The sequence below is a fragment of the Anomaloglossus baeobatrachus genome, chromosome 4 (assembly GCF_048569485.1).
Source record: "Anomaloglossus baeobatrachus isolate aAnoBae1 chromosome 4, aAnoBae1.hap1, whole genome shotgun sequence".
Taxonomy (NCBI): Eukaryota; Metazoa; Chordata; class Amphibia; order Anura; family Aromobatidae; genus Anomaloglossus; species Anomaloglossus baeobatrachus.
The window spans coordinates 19926022-19943521 of record NC_134356.1 but is presented as its reverse complement, the minus strand read 5'-3'; the positions used below and the strand labels follow the sequence as shown (position 1 = coordinate 19943521).

Here is a 17500-nt window from a genome sequence, read left to right as displayed (position 1 = left end):
CACGTCACATAGCAACCAATCACATTGCAGCTTACATCTTTGCAGTGCTGATTTGAAAATGTAAGGAGTGATCTGATTGGTTGCTATGGGCAACTTCTCCCCTCTTTGTTTACCTTGCCTGGTATATATGAGGCAGTGGTTATAATGGCCGTGTGTGGACTCCGGACATCCAGGGTTCACTTATTAAACCAGATCGGTCCCACTCCATTGTGGAGACGCATCATCCATTGTCCTGAGGCTTTTCTATGTAATGGGGTGGTCACTCTGGATGGCTAATAAGCCATGACATGAGAACTGATCAGGAGCTGAACAACAAGTTCTGTGGCGGCCATATTGGTTGTCTCCTGTCAGAATTAAAGGAGTGGTACAGCTGCTTATTTCTGCTCCATGCTGGGTGAGGCAGTTGCCAAGGCAACCGTCTGAGGTGAGAGGTGCTGGACAACCCCTTTAAAAAAGGTCTAAAAATAAGAGGATGACTAGAAGGTCTGTGTCATGGATTCTGTAAGAATGGAAGTAATGGCGCCAATGTGAACAGCTCCTTCACTGAGGGACACTAAATCTAACATACGATTGATTTCCCATATATGCGGCAATAATCAGGCGCCATTACACCCCCACAGCGTATGAGGCGCATTACCAAAAAAATAACCCATACAAAAAATGGTATATTTTTGGCGCACATCTGTCTGGACGTGAGAACACGATGGCCGCCCGTTTCCTCCGCGCAGACAATTACTTCCAAGTGCTGATATACGTCTTCCTCTGGCAATAACAGTCACGCCCCGTCCAGCTGAAGAGGAAGACGACGAGGGGCGAAGGACAGAAATCACACAAATGGCAGAAAAATAGCGGGAAGACAAAGCATTATAATACTGTCATGGCACCGCTGCGGGGGGGGGGGGACCCCTGAGTGACACCCAGCACCGCTGCGGGGGGAGCCCCTGAGTGACACCCAGCACCGCTGCGGGGGGAGCCCCTGAGTGACACCCAGCACCGCTGCGGGGGGAGCCCCTGAGTGACACCCAGCACCGCTGCGGGGGGAGCCCCTGAGTGACACCCAGCACCGCTGCGGGGGGAGCCCCTGAGTGACACCCAGCACCGCTGCGGGGGGAGCCCCTGAGTGACACCCAGCACCGCTGCGGGGGGACCCCCTGAGTGACACCCAGCACCGCTGCGGGGGGACCCCCTGAGTGACACCCAGCACCGCTGCGGGGGGAGCCTCTGAGTGACACCCTGCACCGCTGCGGGGGGAGCCTCTGAGTGACACCCTGCACCGCTGCGGGGGGAGCCCCTGAGTGACACCCAGCACTGCTGCGGGGGGGACCCCCTGAGTGACACCCAGCACTGCGGGGGGACCCCCTGAGTGACACCCAGCACCGCTGCGGGGGGAGCCCCTGAGTGACACCCAGCACTGCTGCGGGGGGACCCCCTGAGTGACACCCAGCACTGCTGCGGGGGGACCCCCTGAGTGACACCCAGCACTGCTGCGGGGGGGACCCCCTGAGTGACACCCAGCACTGCTGCGGGGGGGACCCCCTGAGTGACACCCAGCACTGCGGGGGGACCCCCTGAGTGACACCCAGCACCGCTGCGGGGGGAGCCCCTGAGTGACACCCAGCACCGCTGCGGGGGGAGCCCTGAGTGACACCCAGCACCGCTGAGGGGGGAGCCCCTGAGTGACACCCAGCACCGCTGCGGGGGGGGGGGGGGGGGACCCCCTGAGTGACACCCAGCACTGCTGCGGGGGAGCCCCTGAGTGACACCCAGCACCGCTGCGGGGGAGCCCCTGAGTGACACCCAGCACTGCTGCGGGGGGAGCCCCTGAGTGACACCCAGCACCGCTGCGGGGGGAGCCCCTGAGTGACACCCAGCACCGCTGCGGGGGGAGCCCCTGAGTGACACCCAGCACCGCTGCGGGGGGAGCCCCTGAGTGACACCCAGCACTGCTGCGGGGGGAGCCCCTGAGTGACACCCAGCACCGCTGCGGGGGGGGGGGGGGGACCCCCTGAGTGACACCCAGCACTGCTGCGGGGGGAGCCCCTGAGTGACACCCAGCACTGCTGCGGGGGGAGCCCCTGAGTGACACCCAGCACCGCTGCGGGGGAGCCCCTGAGTGACACCCAGCACTGCTGCGGGGGGAGCCCCTGAGTGACACCCAGCCCCCCATGCATGACTTCATTTCTAAACCCTTCACCGCTAATTAAAATTCTGACTTTTCGGGAACGTTTCGTGCCCATTTCCTGGGGTTGATGGGATCCAAGACCGGGGACTGATGATACCGCGAGCGGATTCCAAAGCGGAAGAGCTCGGTGAAGCGGTTCACATGGGCCGCTCTGGGGAGAGGTCAGGAAGCCATACATGACTTATAGGCTGCTCAATAGGCAGTTCACCCATCAACGAGCTGAAAGGTATGCGACTCATAGGGGGTCTCCATCATTAATAGTCCCACAATGGTTTAAACCTGTACCGCCCCAATACTGAAGGGGTACAATGGCGATCTACAGTGTCCACACAATAGTGAACACATAGCAGTGACCAGTGATGCTGCCATATTGTGTCTGTCCTCGGCGGGGGGCCAATGCCAGCGCTGGCACCAGGCCCTCCTGCGGTCACGTGGCCTGCAGCCATTGGCGGTGCCCCACTGGCCGAGGTTCTTGGGCCCCCTGAACCCCCAGGCCTGGTCAAAATTGTGACCCCTGCAACCGCGATCGTTTTGCCCCTTGTGTCTGTATAACCACACCTTATAAGTGATATAACATACATATATAATACTGCCACCCTGTAACTTCATATCAACCTAAAGTGATGTGTAATACTGCCATATTGTGACTATATAATAATACTTTACTGCTCTTTCATGAGCCAAACATAAAGTATTTAAATATTACTGCTATATGGTGTTTATATAATGGCGCAATACAGTTAGTACATAATAATTCTGCCATATTGTACCTTTATAACACTGACTTATAAAGTCCTCTTAATGATGTAATATTATACCTACATAACAGTGACCTGTAGTGCTGAAATAATACTGTCATAGTGCTATAAATTACTCAAATATTACTACTATATTGTGTCTTACTGCCAGCACTTGAGTTATAAAGTACCCAAATAATATTACCATTTTGTAACTTCATAACCGTGAATACCGCCATATGGTAATGATAACAGAAGGCCTTCCAGTTAGTTCGTAAAAGTACAATTAAGTGCACAAGTATTACTGCTATATGGTGTCTGTATAACATAAAAACGTTTTAAAGTCCCCAAAATAAAGCTGCAATATTGTACCTTTATAACACTGACATGGCGTCCTCGTAATACTGCCATATTATTATATCACTGCATTACCTTGACCTACCGTGCCCGAATAACACTGCCGTAGTGCAATAAGGTACAGAAATAAAACCGCCATATTGTGTTTTACAACTGGAACATAAAAGTGTCATAAAGCTCCCACTTATACTGTCTTTTGTACCTTGATAATCGTGATTGATAGTGTCCAAATAATACCGCCATATAGTACCTGCATAATAGTGCCATACAGTGAGCACATAATACAGAGGATGCTGTGTACATAGCAGTGCCATTCACTGCCAGAAAACTCAAATTGGACACTTAATAGTGCCATACAGTGCCAGGAAGTATATCGCCCATAGGTGAGGTCAATGAAAAGATACGCAAGACCCACTGCGCATTCATCGTACACTCACCGGGTGGGTAAAGGGTTAATAGAGAGACTTGAACTTGGACCAAAAGGAGAGATAAGGCCAGGTATTCAGGGGTCTTACAGTGACCCTCCTGGAGGTTAAGCACACAGCTTCCAGTGACAAGCCTCTGTAAGACTCCCCGGGGGACAGAATTCCTGATTTAAGTAGATCCTCGCTGACTCACGGAGCCGGAATCCACATTCCTCACTAAGACGTTAAGTAACACTCCGCATTCCTCACATATAACATTCTATTCTTTTACCGGTGCCAAAAGTAGGAGACGCGGAAAACCTGTGCACGTCAAAACTACCGCCCCAATACCCACTATACATCACTGATCCTGAGTTACCTCCTGTATTATACTCCAGAGCTGCACTCACTATTCTGCTGGGGCAGTCACTGTGTACATACATTACATCACTGATCCTGAGTTACCTCCTGTATTATACTCCAGAGCTGCACTCACTATTCTGCTGGGGCAGTCACTGTGTACATACATTACTGATCCTGAGTTACCTCCTGTATTATACTCCAGAGCTGCACTCACTATTCTGCTGGTGCAGTCACTGTGTACATACATTACATTACTGATCCTGACTTACCTCCTGTATTATACTCCAGAGCTGCACTCACTATTCTGCTGGTGCAATAACTGTGTACATACATTATATTACTGATCCTAAGTTACCTCCTGTATTATACTCCAGAGCTGCACTCACTGTTCTGCTGGTGGAGTCAGAACACTGCGCCCCTGCGAGTTCAGTTTTGAGCGGCGTTTCCTTTACATGCAGCATTCTCCAGAGCCTTGGCCCTCAGTTGTGTTATTCTGGGGAAGGGGCGTTTGTCTGCAGCATGATTTATGCTCCTGTGACCTCAGGAAGTGTGTGAATGGCACAAGTGCAATAGTTCAGCGCCTGTCACACCCTGTACTCTGCTCTATGGTCAGTGCGGGCGTCATTAATCATTCAGAGGGGTTAGAATACATAGGACCACCAATGCACATGTCAGCTCCGGGGTCCGCCCTGCTCTGCACAAAGCAGCGCCGCTTTATCAGATGCAGAATATTTCACTGAAGGAAAAGCCAAATCTGAAGGCTCAGAATAAACTGAGCAAAAGGTGAAGGCCGAGTCACCTCCATCACCGCTGCCACCCAGCTTTCCCCGCAGCCACCCAGCTTTCCCCGCAGCCACCCAGCTTTCCCCGCAGCCACCCAGCTTTCCCCGCAGCCACCCAGCTTTCCCCGCAGCCACCCAGCTTTCCCCGCAGCCACCCAGCTTTCCCCGCAGCCACCCAGCTTTCCCCGCAGCCACCCAGCTTTCCCCGGCACCTGAACTGCAAATCAGCCTAGATAACATCTTACGTTTTTAGCATAGATACGAAGATGTGCAAATTCAGGAGACAGTGACACTATTATTATCTTACACTTTTACATTTTACTCCAGAGCTGCACTCACTATTCTGCTGGTGCAGTCACTGTGCTCAGCTCTGGAGTATAATATAGGAGGTAACTCAGGATCAGTAATGTAATGTATGTACACAGTGACTGCACCGGCAGAATAGTGAGTGCAGCTCTGGAGTATAATACAGGAGGTAACTCAGGATCAGTAATGTAATGTATGTACACAGTGACTGCACCGGCAGAATAGTGAGTGCAGCTCTGGAGTATAATACAGGAGGTAACTCAGGATCAGTAATGTAATGTATGTACACAGTGACTGCACCAGCAGAATAGTGAGTGCAGCTCTGGAGTATAATACAGGAGGTAACTCAGGATCAGTAATGTATGTACACAGTGACTGCACCAGCAGAATAGTGAGTGCAGCTCTGGAGTATATACAGGATGTAATCAGTGGATGTTGGATGTCTCGCACTCTCCTAGCACAGATGTAGCAGTGCTGTGTGTGCGGTGCCGTCCTGTGCGGTTTGCTCTTCGCTTTGTCCTTAGTGGGGGATGTATATATTGGGGTCTTGTCGTCACCTTGTCATTGTAGTGTGGAGCCATCTGCCGCCTCCATTCCTGTCGGTGTCACCGCACAGTCCTCCCCCAGGATTGGGGTCACGCGTCCGGCCACCCACCATCAAAAAACAAAAAGTGACGACAGCGCCCGAAAAAGATTTTGGGCTTTGCTCCTATTCTTGTATAACGTTGTCAGTTGTCGCTTCCCCTCCCCCGCTCCTTTTGGCAGATGACATTGGACAAATGTCCTGAATGGAGGACGCTCTCCCGTCTGTGACAGCTCCGGAGGGTCACGCCCGGGGTCCGCGCATCCCACCAACAGGACCCCACAAACTCACTTTTTGGAAGTCACATTTCTCAGACGCCGTTTTCTGCTTTTGAAAAAAAAAAATTAAGCCAATTTAAATTTACATTAAAAAAAATATTTGTTATCTTTAAAAAAAAAAGTAAAAACCGCCCTCCGGGGCTGACGTTTCCCCCGCGGGGAGGAGTCACACCGGCCGCCGACCAATCACCGGTGAGATCTCCGGACGCTGCGGATTCATCTTCTTGGGTTTCCCACTTTAGTTCCTGACGTTCCAGCGGCGGCAAAAACCACTGAATCCCCAGGAAAAAAGCGGGGGGAAGCGGGGGAGGGGGCCAGAGTCTGGAAGATACGGAGGGAGGTGACAGTATACACCACTACCCCTGACCCATATACAGCACCCCCCAACCGTATACAGCACTCCCACCAGACCCGTATACACCGCTCCCACCAGACCCGTATACACCACTACCCCTGACCGTATACAGCACCCCCCGACCGTATACACCACTACCCCTGACCGTATACAGCACCCCCCGACCGTATACACCGCTCCCACCAGACCCGTATACACCACTACCCCTGACCGTATACAGCACCCCCCGACCGTATACAGCACTCCCACCAGACCCGTATACAGCGCTCCCACCAGACCCGTATACAGCGCTCCCACCAGACCCGTATACACCACTACCCCTGACCGTATACAGCACTCCCACCAGACCCGTATACAGCGCTCCCACCAGACCCGTATACACCACTACCCCTGACCTGTATACAGCACCCCCCCGACCGTATACAGCACTCCCACCAGACCCGTATACAGCGCTCCCACCAGACCCGTATACACCACTACCCCTGACCTGTATACAGCACCCCCCCGACCGTATACAGCACTCCCACCAGACCCGTATACACCACTCCCACCAGACCCGTATACACCACTACCCCTGACCGTATACAGCACCCCCCGACCGTATACAGCGCTCCCACCAGACCCGTATACAGCGCTCCCACCAGACCCGTATACAGCGCTCCCACCAGACCCGTATACACCACTACCCCTGACCGTATACAGCGCTCCCACCAGACCCGTATACAGCGCTCCCACCAGACCCGTATACACCACTACCCCTGACCTGTATACAGCACCCCCCCGACCGTATACAGCACTCCCACCAGACCCGTATACACCGCTCCCACCAGACCCGTATACACCACTACCCCTGACCGTATACAGCACCCCCCCGACCGTATACAGCACTCCCATCAGACCCATATACACCACTCCCACCAGACCCGTATACACCACTACCCCTGACCGTATACAGCGCCCCCCCGACCGTATACAGCGCTCCCACCAGACCCGTATACAGCGCTCCCACCAGACCCGTATACAGCCCTCCCCCTGACCCCGTATACAGCCCTCCCCCTGACCCCGTATACAGCCCTCCCCCTGACCCCGTATACAGCCCTCCCCCTGACCCCGTATACAGCCCTCCCCCTGACCTCGTATACAGCCCTCCCCCTGACCCTGTATACAGCCCTCCCCCTGACCCGTATACAACGCTCCCCCTGACCCCGTATACAGCCCCCCCTGACTCCGTATACAGCGCTCCCCCTGACTCCGTATACAGCCCTCCCCCTGACCCCGTATACAGCCCTCCCCCTGACCCCGTATACAGCCCTCCCCCTGACCCCGTATACAGCCCTCCCCCTGACCCCGTATACAGCCCTCCCCCTGACCTCGTATACAGCACTCCCCCTGACTCCATATACAGCACTCCCCCTGACTCCGTATACAGCACTCCCCCTGACTCCGTATACAGCACTCCCCCTGACTCCGTATACAGCACTCCCCCTGACTCCGTATACAGCACTCCCCCTGACTCCGTATACAGCACTCCCCCTGACTCCGTATACAGCACTCCCCCTGACTCCGTATACAGCACTCCCCCTGACTCCGTATACAGCACTCCCCCTGACTCCGTATACAGCACTCCCCCTGACTCCGTATACAGCACTCCCCCTGACTCCGTATACAGCACTCCCCCTGACTCCGTATACAGCACTCCCCCTGACTCCGTATACAGCACTCCCCCTGACTCCGTATACAGCACTCCCCCTGACTCCGTATACAGCACTCCCCCTGACTCCGTATACAGCACTCCCCCTGACTCCGTATACAGCACTCCCCCTGACTCCGTATACAGCACTCCCCCTGACTCCGTATACAGCACTCCCCCTGACTCCGTATACAGCACTCCCCCTGACTCCGTATACAGCACTCCCCCTGACTCCGTATACAGCACTCCCCCTGACTCCGTATACAGCACTCCCCCTGACTCCGTATACAGCACTCCCCCTGACTCCATATACAGCACTCCCCCTGACCCGTATACAGCCCTCCCCCTGACTCCATATACAGCACTCCCCCTGACTCCGTATACAGCACTCCCCCTGACTCCGTATACAGCACTCCCCCTGACTCCGTATACAGCACTCCCCCTGACTCCGTATACAGCACTCCCCCTGACTCCATATACAGCACTCCCCCTGACCCGTATACAGCACTCCCCCTGACTCCGTATACAGCACTCCCCCTGACTCCGTATACAGCACTCCCCCTGACTCCGTATACAGCACTCCCCCTGACTCCGTATACAGCACTCCCCCTGACTCCGTATACAGCACTCCCCCTGACTCCATATACAGCACTCCCCCTGACTCCATATACAGCACTCCCCCTGACCCGTATACAGCACTCCCCCTGACTCCATATACAGCACTCCCCCTGATCCCGTATACAGCACTCCCCCTGACTCCGTATACAGCACTCCCCCTGACTCCGTATACAGCACTCCCCCTGACTCCGTATACAGCGCTCCCCCTGACCCGTATACAGCGCTCCCCCAGACCCCGTATACAGCGCTCCCCCAGACCCCGTATACAGCACTCCCCCTGACTCCATATACAGCACTCCCCAGACCCGTATACAGCGCTCCCCCAGACCCCGTATACAGCGCTCCCCCTGACCCCGTATACAGCGCTCCCCCTGACCCCGTATACAGCTCTCCCCCTGACCCCGTATACAGCGCTTCCCCTGACCCCGTATACAGCACTTCCCCTGACTCCGTATACAGCACTCCCCCTGACTCCGTATACAGCACTCCCCCTGACTCCGTATACAGCGCTCCCCCTGACCCGTATACAGCGCTCCCCCAGACCCCGTATACAGCACTCCCCCTGACTCCATATACAGCACTCCCCCTGACTCCGTATACAGCACTCCCCCTGACTCCGTATACAGCACTCCCCCTGACTCCGTATACAGCACTCCCCCTGACTCCGTATACAGCGCTCCCCCTGACCCGTATACAGCGCTCCCCCAGACCCCGTATACAGCGCTCCCCCAGACCCCGTATACAGCACTCCCCCTGACTCCATATACAGCACTCCCCAGACCCGTATACAGCGCTCCCCCAGACCCCGTATACAGCGCTCCCCCTGACCCCGTATACAGCGCTCCCCCTGACCCCGTATACAGCTCTCCCCCTGACCCCGTATACAGCGCTTCCCCTGACCCCGTATACAGCACTTCCCCTGACTCCGTATACAGCACTCCCCCTGACTCCGTATACAGCACTCCCCCTGACTCCGTATACAGCACTCCCCCTGACTCCGTATACAGCACTCCCCCTGACTCCGTATACAGCACTCCCCCTGACTCCGTATACAGCACTCCCCCTGACCCGTATACAGCGCTCCCCCAGACCCCGTATACAGCACTCCCCCTGACTCCATATACAGCACTCCCCAGACCCGTATACATGTGATGCAGTAATATACTGATCCCTGCTGTGTCCGGTTCCCGTATTCTCGCCGTGCACCTGTCGCTCCGTCCATCTGTTCGCAGCACAATCCTCAGCTGTCTGCTCCGCGCCCTGTGACTCCGGGTCATCTACCTGTCCCCATAGGAAAGTCGCCCCGTGCAGCCGCAACAGCTGCATCTAATGTACCCGAAACCCAATCATCCACCACTGTGCTGCCATAAACTGTCCAATAAACCCGCAGTGTGGGGGAAGGGGCACGCCAGCTGCTGCTACAGGGTCCAATACCAAACTACATCCTGCATTATACTCCAGAGCTGCACTCACTATGCTGCTGGTGCAGTCACTGTGTACATACATTACATTACTGATCCTGAGTTACCTCCTGTATTATACTCCAGAGCTGCACTCACTATTCTGCTGGTGCAGTCACTGTGTACATACATTGCATTACTGATCCTGAGTTACCTCCTGTATTATACTCCAGAGCTGCACTCACTATTCTGCTGGTGCAGTCACTGTGTACATACATTGCATTACTGATCCTGAGTTACCTCCTGTATTATACTCCAGAGCTGCACTCACTATGCTGCTGGTGCAGTCACTGTGTACATACACTACATTACTGATCCTGAGTTACCTCCTGTATTATCCTCCAGAGCTGCACTCACTATTCTGCTGGTGCAGTCACTGTGTACATACATTACCGATCCTAAGTTACCTGCTGTATTATACTCCAGAGCTGCACTCACTATTCTGCTGGCTTCAGAGTTGAAATCTTGCAACATTACCTGTTTATTTGTGCACAAAGCTTTTCTAGCTGACTGTACACCAAACCCTGTAAAGTCCTGTCTGACTAAAAAACAGAATTGTCAATGCAGCTCTGGAGTATAATACAGGATGTAACTCAGGATCAGTAATGTAATGTATGTACACAGTGACTGCACCAGCAGAATAGTGAGTGCAGCTCTGGGGTATAATACAGGAGGTAACTCCGGATCAGTAATGTATGTACACTGTGACTGCACCAGCAGAATAGTGAGTGCAGCTCTGGAGTATAATACAGGATGTAACTCAGGATTAGTAATGTAATGTATGTACACAGTGACTGCACCAGCAGAATAGTGAGTGCAGCTCTGGAGTATAATACAGGAGGTAACTCAGGATCAGTAATGTAATGTATGTACACAGTGACTGCACCAGCAGAATAGTGAGTGCAGCTCTGGAGTATAATACAGGAGGTAACTCAGGATCAGTAATGTAATGTATGTACACAGTGACTGCACCAGCAGAATAGTGAGTGCAGCTCTGGGGTATAATACAGGATGTAACTCAGGATCAGTAATGTAATGTATGTACACAGTGACTGCACCAGCAGAATAGTGAGTGCAGCTCTGGAGTATAATACAGGAGGTAACTCAGGATCAGTAATGTAATGTATGTACACAGTGACTGCAGCAGCAGAATAGTGAGTGCAGCTCTGGGGTATAATACAGGATGTAACTCAGGATCAGTAATGTAATGTATGTACACAGTGACTGCACCAGCAGAATAGTGAGTGCAGCTCTGGGGTATAATACAGGATGTAACTCAGGATCAGTAATGTAATGTATGTACACAGTGACTGCACCAGCAGAATAGTGAGTGCAGCTCTGGAGTATAATACAGGAGGTGACTCAGGATCAGTAATGCAATGTATGTACACAGTGACTGCACCAGCAGAATAGTGAGTGCAGCTCTGGAGTATAATACAGGAGGTGACTCAGGATCAGTAATGTGATGTATGTACACAGTGACTGCAGCAGCAGAATAGTGAGTGCAGCTCTGGAGTATACTACAGGAGGTAACTTGGCGGCGCCCCCCTCCTGACAGATGGTTGCCCCTCGCCCGTGCTCAGTGGCCGGAGCTGCGCTCTCTTATGTGACTGCTCTGTGTAGAGATCTCAGAATGGAGGTCACAGACACCAAAAATAGACAAAGCCAAAATGCTGGAAGCCGAGACCGGGAGCCATCTGCCGTATGCCCGCACACACGGGCCCGGACCAGAACTCCCAGCATCCCGCACTCTGTGCCCGTGAGGTTTATCATAGGGACATCAGTACCGTCTCCATGCCCAGTACTTGTCCGTGCAGGTGACACCTGACATCAGCGCCGTCACTCTCATTCACTGGGAGTCATCTGTCCCCATTGATGGCTATGGAGAACAGATGACAAATTCCTTAAAGGGGACATGACCAATATCTGGATGAGTGAATGTGAACAGTGAGCCCCTTAAAGTGACAGCGCACCTCTTCAGCGCCTCGCACTTGGCGTTAATGGAGGTTTTTGAAGAAACCACAGGCAAAGCCTTGAGGAAGTGCAGATTACAGAGGAGGGGGAAGGCACCTCTTATATTATTAACCCTTCACAGGCAGACATTGCACTAGGACACTGGGAAAGCTGGGTGCCGACAGCGATGGGACGCCAAGCATTTAAAGGGCCAGTCCCCCCAAATCTCACCAAACCCAGCTCAGTTTGCAAAAATAATCCTTTTGGTTATGTACAAGAAAAATCCATGGCAAACCTAGGAAAGAAAAAAGTGCTGGGACTTGTAGTTCTCCAGGATCATGACCTTTCCCATCTCTTACATAGCAAAGAATATGCACGAAATGTATTTCATAGAGCCATAAAGTTTGCACTTAGAGCTGAGTTTGTCATGTGGCACACTGGTAGGTCTGTCAACGGAGGAAAGGGAGATCCTGGCAGATGTAGCAGAGCTGCGTTTGTCATTTGCTGCAAGTCAATGGAGGAGAGGGGGAGCCTGACCGATGTAGCAGAGCTGAGTTTGTCATGTGCTGCAAGTCAATGGAGGAAAGGGGGGAGCCTGAGAGATATAGCAGGGCTGAGTTTGTCATTTGCTGCAAGTCAATGGAGGAAAGGGGGAGCCTGAGAGATATAGCAGGGCTGAGTTTGTCATTTGCTGCAAGTCAATGGAGGAAAGGGGGGGCCAGACAGATGTAGCAGAGCTGCGTTTGTCATGTGCTGGAAGTCAATGGAGGAAAGGGGGGAGCCTGACAGATGTAGCAGAGCTGCAAGCCAATGGAGGAAAGGAGTCTGACAGGTGTAGCAGAGCCGACTTTGTAATGCAGAGTTGTATCGTTCTACCTGCAGTCCCATGTAAAACCACAGATATCATAACATGTTATGCACCCCCTCCCTTCCCAGAGATGACAAACACAGCTCTGCTACACCGGGGCGATGTGAAGAGTCTCAGACCCTGAGTGCGGAGCCATCTGCAAAAAAGTTCTTAAAACCAAGGGGTACAGCGCCCCCCAATTCTTAAAGGGCCAGCTTATTGGGAACTTCTCCATCATCCCCAGCTTGTATCGAGGCTGATAACAGAGAGCAGTAGAGTGCATTTGTTTTCATTCTTCCATTTCTTAGCCCTGGAGGACCTGTCACCCCTCTGTAGGGGACTTACCTATGTCGGAGTTGCAGAAGGCGTCCTGGGGGTGGCTGGGGGCGCAGGTGCAGCCGTGCACCGGGGACAAGAGCTCTCCGACCACCAGGGACACGGTCACCAGCATGAGGTTGGCAATGGCAGACATGGTGCAGGTGGCAGAGCTGGAGCAGTGGCTGCCGCCGGGTGGCTGCAGGTCTATATGTAGCAGAGCCTGTGTGCTGCCCCTCCTCTGCCCGGCCCCTGCAGCCCCGGCCAATGGCGGCCGCTGTCAGCGCAGTGCGGGGCGGGGGCGCTCCTCTGTGCCCTTCTAGGGGAGTAGGGAATGTTCTGCACCTCTGGAGGGGGCTGCGATCACCAAAACAACAGCCCCCTCCAGCAGCAGCAGCGTGGGCCCTGCGCCAGCCACACACCGTGCAGCAGAGTGGAGGCTGTCACTGGGCACACACCGTGCAGCAGAGCGGAGGCTGTCACTGGCCACACCACCGTGCAGCAGAGTGGAGGCTGTCACTGGGCACACCACCGTGCAGCAGAGCGGAGGCTGTCACTGGGCACACACCGTGCAGCAGAGCGGAGGCTGTCACTGGGCACACCACCGTGCAGCAGAGTGGAGGCTGTCACTGGGCACACCACCGTGCAGCAGAGCGGAGGCTGTCACTGGGCACACCACCGTGCAGCAGATCGGAGGCTGTCACTGGCCACACCACCGTGCAGCAGAGCGGAGGCTGTCACTGGGCACACCACCGTGCAGCAGAGCGGAGGCTGTCACTGGGCACACCACCGTGCAGCAGAGCGGAGGCTGTCACTGGGCACACCACCGTGCAGCAGAGCGGAGGCTGTCACTGGCCACACACCGTGCAGCAGAGCGGAGGCTGTCACTGGGCACACCACCGTGCAGCAGAGCGGAGGCTGTCACTGGGCACACCACCGTGCAGCAGAGTGGAGGCTGTCACTGGGCACACCACCGTGCAGCAGAGCGGAGGCTGTCACTGGGCACACCACCGTGCAGCAGAGCGGAGGCTGTCACTGGGCACACCACCGTGCAGCAGAGCGGAGGCTGTCACTGGGCACATCACCGTGCAGCAGAGCGGAGGCTGTCACTGGGCACACCACCGTGCAGCAGAGCGGAGGCTGTCACTGGCCACACCACCGTGCAGCAGAGTGGAGGCTGTCACTGGGCACACCACCGTGCAGCAGAGCGGAGGCTGTCACTGGGCACACACCGTGCAGCAGAGCGGAGGCTGTCACTGGGCACACCACCGTGCAGCAGAGCGGAGGCTGTCACTGGGCACACCACCGTGCAGCAGAGCGGAGGCTGTCACTGGGCACATCACCGTGCAGCAGAGCGGAGGCTGTCACTGGCCACACCACCGTGCAGCAGAGTGGAGGCTGTCACTGGCCACACCACCGTGCAGCAGAGGGGAGGCTGTCACTGGCCACACCACCGTGCAGCAGAGCGGAGGCTGTCACTGGGCACACCACCGTGCAGCAGAGCGGAGGCTGTCACTGGCCACACCACCGTGCAGCAGAGCGGAGGCTGTCACTGGCCACACCACCGTGCAGCAGAGGGGAGGCTGTCACTGGCCACACCACCGTCCAGCAGAGCGGAGGCTGTCACTGGGCACACCACCGTGCAGCAGAGCGGAGGCTGTCACTGGGCACACCACCGTGCAGCCCAGCGGAGGCTGTCACTGGGCACACCACCGTGCAGCAGAGCGGAGGCTGTCACTGGGCACACCACCGTGCAGCAGAGCGGAGGCTGTCACTGGGCACACCACCGTGCAGCAGAGCGGAGGCTGTCACTGGGCACACACCGTGCAGCAGAGCGGAGGCTGTCACTGGGCACACCACCGTGCAGCAGAGCGGAGGCTGTCACTGGCCATACCACCGTGCAGCAGAGCGGAGGCTGTCACTGGCCACACCACCGTGCAGCAGAGCGGAGGCTGTCACTGGGCACACCACCGTGCAGCAGAGCGGAGGCTGTCACTGGGCACACACCGTGCAGCAGAGCGGAGGCTGTCACTGGGCACACCACCGTGCAGCAGAGCGGAGGCTGTCACTGGCCATACCACCGTGCAGCAGAGCGGAGGCTGTCACTGGCCACACCACCGTGCAGCAGAGCGGAGGCTGTCACTGGGCACACCACCGTGCAGCAGAGCGGAGGCTGTCACTGGGCACACCACCGTGCAGCAGAGCGGAGGCTGTCACTGGGCACACCACCGTGCAGCAGAGCGGAGGCTGTCACTGGCCACATCACCGTGCAATAGGGCTGAGGATGTCATTCGGCACAACTTTTTTTTTTTTTCATTTTTTTTTTACATAGGACTGCAGTTGCTTCAACATGTAACATCGGCTGTAACGCAGGGTGCCAAAAAGTAAAGTATCACAGATGTAGCAGAGATTGTCACATGGGGACAAAATATAGGATCGTAATCCGGGTTTACGAAAGATGGTGCAGAAATGTAGCAGAGGGCACAGCTCTGCAGATGATATTGCAAACCCACCTTTTTTTTGCAGGAATATGTACAAACGTAGCAGAGCTGAGTTTGTTATATATATATCTAAAATGTATGTGTGTGTATATATAGTTAGATAGATAGAGGGATAGATAGAGGGATAGATAGATAGAGGGATAGATAGATAGAGGGGATAGATAGATAGAGGGATAGATAGATAGATAGATAGATAGATAGATAGATAGATAGATAGATAGATAGAGGGATAGATAGAGGGATAGATAGATAGATGGATAGATAGAGGGATAGATAGAGGGATAGATAGATAGATGGATAGATAGATAGAGAGATAGAGAGATAGATAGATAGAGGGATAGATAGATAGATAGAGGGATAGATAGATAGATAGATAGATAGATAGAGGGATAGATAGAGGGATAGATAGATAGATAGATAGATGGATAGATAGATAGAGAGATAGAGAGATAGATAGAGGGATAGATAGATAGAGGGATAGATAGATAGAGGGATAGATAGATAGATAGATAGATAGATAGAGAGATAGAGAGATAGATAGATAGAGGGATAGATAGATAGAGAGATAGAGAGATAGATAGAGGGATAGATAGATAGATAGATAGAGGGATAGATAGATAGAGGGATAGATAGATAGAGGGATAGATAGAGGGATAGATAGATAGAGGGATAGATAGAGGGATAGATAGATAGATAGATAGAGGGATAGATAGATAGATAGAAGGATAGATAGATAGATAGATAGAGGGATAGATAGATAGAGGGATAGATAGATAGATAGAGGGATAGATAGATATATAGATAGATAGAGGGATAGATAGATATATAGATAGATAGAGGGATAGATAGATAGAGAGATAGATAGATAGATAGATAGATAGAGGGATAGATAGAGGGATAGATAGATAGAAGGATAGATAGAGGGATAGATAGAGGGATAGATAGATAGATAGATAGAGGGATAGATAGATAGATAGAGGGATAGATAGATAGATAGATAGATAGAGGGATAGATAGAGGGATAGATAGATAGAAGGATAGATAGATATAGGGATAGATAGATAGAGGGATAGATAGATAGATAGATAGATAGATAGATAGAAGGATAGATAGAGGGATAGATAGAAGGATAGATAGAGGGATAGATAGATGGATAGATAGATAGAGGGATAGATAGATAGAGGGATAGATAGATAGATAGATAGAGGGATAGATAGATAGAGGGATAGATAGATAGAGGGATAGATAGAGGGATAGATAGATAGAGGGATAGATAGAGGGATAGATAGATAGATAGATAGATAGATAGAGGGATAGATAGATAGAAGGATAGATAGATAGATAGAGGGATAGATAGATAGATAGAGGGATAGATAGATATATAGATAGATAGAGGGATAGATAGATATATAGATAGATAGAGGGATAGATAGATAGAGAGATAGATAGATAGATAGATAGATAGAGGGATAGATAGAGGGATAGATAGATAGAAGGATAGATAGAGGGATAGATAGAGGGATAGATAGATAGATAGATAGATAGATAGATAGATAGATAGATAGATAGATAGATAGATAGATAGAGGGATAGATAGATAGATAGAGGGATAGATAGATAGATAGATAGATAGATAGAGGGATAGATAGAGGGATAGATAGATAGAAGGATATATAGATATAGGGATAGATAGATAGAGGGATAGATAGATAGATAGATAGATAGATAGATAGATAGATAGATAGAAGGATAGATAGAGGGATAGATAG

The 17500-nt window shown here is 52.9% G+C and overlaps 2 protein-coding genes across 2 annotated transcripts in view; one reads left to right on the top strand and one right to left on the bottom strand.

Annotated features, from left to right (window-relative positions):
• TIMP3 (TIMP metallopeptidase inhibitor 3) overlaps nucleotides 1-13400 on the bottom strand; it is a 33441-nt gene extending 20041 nt beyond the window's left edge. Inside the window, exon 1 of the mRNA XM_075343798.1 lies at nucleotides 13261-13400. Within this exon, the coding sequence (XP_075199913.1) occupies nucleotides 13261-13387 (127 nt within the window). The 5' untranslated portion in view covers nucleotides 13388-13400. The remainder of the gene's footprint in view (nucleotides 1-13260) is intronic.
• The window catches only part of SYN3 (synapsin III), a 278381-nt gene that overhangs the window by 167035 nt on the left and 93846 nt on the right, over nucleotides 1-17500 (top strand). The window lies entirely within an intron of this gene.